Source organism: Homarus americanus, unplaced genomic scaffold (assembly GCF_018991925.1).
Source record: "Homarus americanus isolate GMGI-L3 unplaced genomic scaffold, GMGI_Hamer_2.0 scaffold55185, whole genome shotgun sequence".
NCBI classification, from domain to species: domain Eukaryota; kingdom Metazoa; phylum Arthropoda; class Malacostraca; order Decapoda; family Nephropidae; genus Homarus; species Homarus americanus.
Window position 1 is genome coordinate 16,379 of NW_024729464.1, and position 5,397 is coordinate 21,775.

The window sequence follows — 5,397 nt, forward strand, 5'->3', positions numbered from 1 at the left end:
CGTGTGTGTGTGTGTGTGTGTGTGTGTGTAGAGTATACCCCCCCCCCCCATGATAGGGAAAAAGAAGAAATAGCTACAACCCAATATTCTAAATTAAGTTAACCACCAGACATACAGAGACGTAACTTTAATTCTTGGTCACACAGGAGATGAAAAATAAGTGTCTTTGTCTCACTCCCAGATCGAGGTGGAATCCAATCAGAGTACAGTAGAGTTGAAACATTGTTGCTGTTTTCATGAGCAAATTTGCGTATGAACTAAAACCTTACAGTAAAATAATTTTGTGTTTGCGTATGAATGCTAGATATGCAAGACGCACATTTGGCAACGTTGGTGTGATCTGGCATTCTGTAGACTGCCTACAAGGTTACGTGTAATGTGACGTGAATGACTGGTGATTGCACCAGTCGCCCTTTGTGATCCAACGGTCCAGGCCCTAACTTTAACCTACGCTTTCCACCATTTTCTTGCGGCTTGTGCTGAGTTCTCGTTCATCACAGTGATTTAATTTATTGATAACAGTGTTGTGATAGTTTTGAACCATGCCTCATGTTGCTGGCAAAGGTGGAGGGATGGGTAAACATAAAAAGAACAAGGAGATTGCACCACGTGGTGATAGTGCGGTGCCTCCTGAAGCCTCTCCCAGTGTCCCTGACCCGTCTAGTGCAAGCGATAGTTTGTCTGGCCCTTCAACAAGCAGTCCTAGTGTGAAAGGAACTGCCCGGCATGTTGTTGTGACTTAGAGGAAAAATAAAAGACGTGTTGCTCATCTCCCTAACAAGTGCACACTGCCTGTACTCCCACCAAAACTAGATTTAGTCGCTTTGTTCAGGGTAAGTATGGTACTGTGGGGCACAGAGGGAGGGGGGCATCACCAAGTGCACCAACATCTAACAACATATAGGTACAGACATTCATATATTTTCGTAAAAAAAATATATTTTTTTAATTCTGGATTTATGCATTACATTTAACCAATAATTTACAATAATTATTTCATATGAATTTCGAAAATAATAAGCATTTATAAACATATGTATAATTTATGTAAAAAATATAAACCTTGAGCGAGGAATATTCACATTTGGGAGCTTGAGTGTCAGCCATGCACTACAATTTGTGTTATATTCACGCTTACGTATAGATTTGATCATTTCATTGTGATTACCTATATAAAACTATTTATAGATAATGTATTTACGTACAAAGATAATGAAACAAATCCGACATTTTTCTCTCAAATAGCAAGCTTTCTGTGATTCATTAGGTCCATTTATCTCTCGTGTGGTGAATTCAAGTGCGGTGAGGCGAGTGAGTGGCCGGGCCCCGAGCGTCTTCCTAGAGAGCACCTCCTTAAATCCAAGAGTGTTAAGAGTATTGGTGTTCTGGTCTGTTAGTGAGTAACTGGGAGGAAACAGACTGATGTTGGTATTGTATAGGGGAGGGAGGGAGGGAGTCACAGGCAGCTGAGTGAATTGGAGGTTCGTTTAGGTTGAGAGGAGAGGAGGTTGATGAAGAGCAGGACCCAGGCGGAGGATGAGATGAAAGGAAGATTAAGGCAACACCAAAGGTTAGCTAAAAGGTACAGGGGTTACCAGGGCGTACATCATCATTACACTGAGTACGACAAGAAAAACTTATTTATCTAAGGCTATCAAGTTAGGGTTAAAAAAACATGCAGCTAGGCTAGGAAGGTTAATGCCCAGACGTCACTATAACCTGTGTTGAGGGTCCCCTACACGAACGGCTCTTGTTGATATCCTGGTATCCTACATGACATCCTTCATAACCTTAAAGTATTGATTTAGATATAGAGATAGTTGGAAAACCTGACTTGAGAGAGAGTAGGTCAAGTAGGGGAGCTTCGAGCAGTCACCCTCAGCTGGAGTGTGATGTCACCCTCAAGATGGGGGTTATGTGTCAGATAATATATTGTTAAGGTCACAAGGTAAGGTTGGGTGTATCACCTTCATTATACGGTTGTTGATGTGGGTAAGAGAGCTTATTATGGGTTGGTTGTTGGAGGTTGGTCGTGGTGGTTGGTGGTGATAGTTGGTAGAGGTGGTAGTTGGTGGCGGTAGTTGGTAGTAGTGGTGGTAGTTGGTAGTGGTATTTAGTAGTGGAGGTGGTTGGTTGTGGTGGTGATTGGTAGTGGTGGTAGAGGCACTGGGAGGAGGAGGAGGAGGAGCTGGTGAGACAGGAAGCCTTGTACCTGAAGGAGAGAATGGGAACTACCTCGAGATGACATTTTGTGAAGGTTTAGCAACGTGACCTCTATATAACAACACTGTGTCAACAACTGTACCATACGACTGTCATCTCCTCCACACTGTACCAGAGAGAGTATATGATAATGTAATCATCTTGTTCACCTCAGAGACAACACTTTGATCATAGGTTACATTGTACTGCAGGTCATTTAGGAATTTAGCTGAGAGAGGAGAGTTCTATTAACTAACAGTGAATAATAAATAATCCTTCAATCATTAATATAAATTCCACTATATTTCATCTATCAATAAATTCTCCACAAAAAAAAAAAAAACAGGACAAATTTTAGTTGAGAATTTTTCATTAATTAAGGTTTGGAATCAGTAAACAGAAAAAAAAATAATACAACCGTGAAACTGTTGATCATTTTTCCTGTTATGTCAAAAATTTTTACGGAGTTGATGAATGGAACAGAATTTTTACCGTTTTCTTTTGTCTGCTATAATTTGGTCTTTAAGGTGAAATACTCAATAAGACGCAGCTTCAGATGTCTCAATTAAGAAGACTCATATTGTAGTTGATTCTCAGATTACCTAATTAAGTCATAAACATGAAGGGGTCAAACCGTGTCTAGACCAGGGTGCACGGAGGGTCGACCAGGGTGTGAGGCAGGTCGACCAGAGGTGTGCAGTGGGTCGACCAGGGGTGTGCAGTGGGTCGACCAGGGTGCACGGAGGGTCGACCAGGGTGTGAGGCAGGTCGACCAGGGTGAGGCAGGTCGACCAGGGTGCACGGAGGGTCGACCAGGGTGTGAGGGCAGGTCGACCAGGGTGTGAGGCAGGTCGACCAGGGTGTGAGCAGGTCGACCAGGGTGTGAGGCAGGTCGACCAGGGTGTGCGGTGGGTCGACCAGGGTGTGCGGTGGGTCGACCAGGGTTGCTGGAGGTCGACCAGGGTGTGAGGCAGGTCGGTGTGCAGATGGGTCGACCAGGGTGTGCGGCGGGTCGACCAGAGTTCTGGAGGGTCGACCAGGGTGCACGGAGGGTGACCAGGGTTGCTGTGGGTCGACCAGGGTGCACGGAGGTCGACCAGGGTGTGAGGCAGGTCGACAGGGGTGGGTCGACCAGGGTGTGGTGGGTCGACCAGGGTGTGCGGTGGGTCGACCAGGGTGTGCAGTGGGTCGACCAGGGTGTGCGGTGGGTCGACCAGGGTGTGATGGGTCGACCAGGGTGTGGGCTGACCAGGGTGTGCGGTGGGTCGACCAGGGTGTGCGGTGGGTCGACCAGGGGTGTGAGCAGGTCGACCAGGGTGTGCGGTGGGTCGACCAGGGTGTGCAGTGGGTCGACCAGGGGTGTGTGGTGGGTCGACCAGGGTGCTGGAGGTCGACCAGGGTGTGCGGTGGGTCGACCAGGGTGTGTGATGGGTCGACCAGGGTGTGTGCGGTGGGTCGACCAGGGTGTGCGATGGGTCGACCAGGGTGTGCGGTGGGTCGACGGAGAGGTCTTCAGTGTGCGGTGGGTCGACCAGGGGTTACGGAGGTCGACCAGGGTGTGCAGTGGGTCGACCAGAAGGTGCTGGAGGTCGACGCAAGTGTGCGGTGGGTCGACCAGAAGGGTGTCTGATTGGGTCGACCAGGGTGCACGGAGGGTCGACCAGGGTGTCAGTGGGTCGACCAGGTTTGGAGGTCGACCAGGGTGCACGGAGGGTCGACCAGAGGTGTGCGGTGGGTCGACCAGGGTGTGCAGTGGGTCGACCAGGGTGCACTGAGGGTCGACCATGGTGTGCGGCAGGTCGACCAGGGGTGTGCAGTGGGTCGACCAGGGTGCCGGGTCGACCAGGGTGTGCAGTGGGTCGACCAGACCTGGAGGTCGACCAGGGTGCACGGAGGGTCGACCAGGGTGTGCAGTGGGTCGACCAGGGTGTGCGGTGGGTCGACCAGGGTGTCAGATGGGTCGACCAGGGTGCGGAGGTCGACCAGAGGGTGCGAGTGGGTCGACCAGGGTGCACGGAGGTCGACCAGGGTGCTGTGGGTCGACCAGGGTGTGCGGTGGGTCGACCACGGTGTCGATGGGTCGACCAGGGTGTGCGGTGGGTGGATCAGGGTGTGCGATTGGGTCGACCAGGGTGTGCGGTGGGTCGACCAGGGTGTGCAGTGGGTCGACCAGGGTGTGCGGTGGGTCGACCAGAGTTGTGCGGTGGGTCGACCAGGGTGTGCGGTGGGTGGATCAGGGTGTGCGGTGGGTCGACCAGGGTGTGCGGTGGGTCGACCAGGGTGTCTGATGGGTCGACCAGGGTGTGCGGTGGGTCGACCACGGTGTGCGGTGGAGTCGACCAGGGTGTGCTGTTGGTGGATCAGGGGTGTGCGGTGGGTCGACCAGGGTGTGCAGTGGGTCGACCAGGTGTCGGTGGGTCGACCAGGGTGTGAGGCAGGTCGACCAGGGTGTGCTGTGGGTCGACCAGGGTGTATGGAGGGTCGACCAGGTGTGCGGTGGGTCGACAGGGTGTGCGGTGGGTCGACCAGGGTGTATGGAGGGTCGACCAGGGTTTGCGGTGGGTCGACCGGGGTGGGTCGACCAGGGTGTGCTGTGGGTCGACCAGGGTGTATGGAGGTCGACCAGGGTGTGCTGTGGGTCGACCAGGGTGTGCAGTGGGTCGACCAAGGTGTGTGGTGGGTCGACCAGGGTGTGCGGTGGGTCGACCAGGGTGTCTGATGGTCAACCAGGGTGTGCGGTGGGTCGACCAGGGTGTATGGAGGTCGACCAGGGGTGTGCGGTGGGTCGACCAGGGTGTGCGAGTGGGTCGACCAGGATGTGCGGTGGGTCGACCAGGGTGTGCGGTGGGTCGACCAGGGTGTGCGGTGGGTCGACCAGGGTGTGCGGTGGGTCGACCAGGGTTATGGAGGTCGACCAGGGTGTGCGGTGGGTCGACCAGGGTGTGCAGTGGGTCGACCAAGGTGTGTGGTGGGTCGACCAGGGTGTCTGATGGGTCGACCAGGGTGTGCGGTGGGTCAACCAGGGTGTGCGGTGGGTCGACCAGGGTGTATGGAGGTCGACCAGGGTGTGCGGTGGGTCGACCAGGGTGGTTATGCAGTGGGTCACCAGGGTGTGCAGTGGGTCGACCAGGGTGTGCGGTGGGTCGACCAGGGTGTCTGTGGGTCGACCAGGGTGTGCGGTGGGTCGACCAGGGT

The 5,397-nt window shown here is 53.2% G+C and overlaps 1 protein-coding gene across 1 annotated transcript; it reads right to left on the reverse strand.

Moving 5' to 3' along the window:
* Positions 1-2,830: 2,830 nt before the first annotated feature.
* Positions 2,831-3,988, reverse strand: LOC121866728 (splicing factor 3A subunit 2-like). Its single transcript, XM_042366428.1, has one exon. It carries the CDS (start codon positions 3,986-3,988, stop codon positions 2,831-2,833), a length of 1,158 nt encoding a protein of 385 aa, XP_042222362.1.
* Positions 3,989-5,397: the final 1,409 nt, after the last annotated feature.

Coding starts and splice junctions, on each gene's coding strand:
- LOC121866728 (XM_042366428.1), bottom strand. CDS start 3,988: ATGGTCGACCCTCAGTGCACCCTGGTCGACCCACTGCACACCCTGGTC.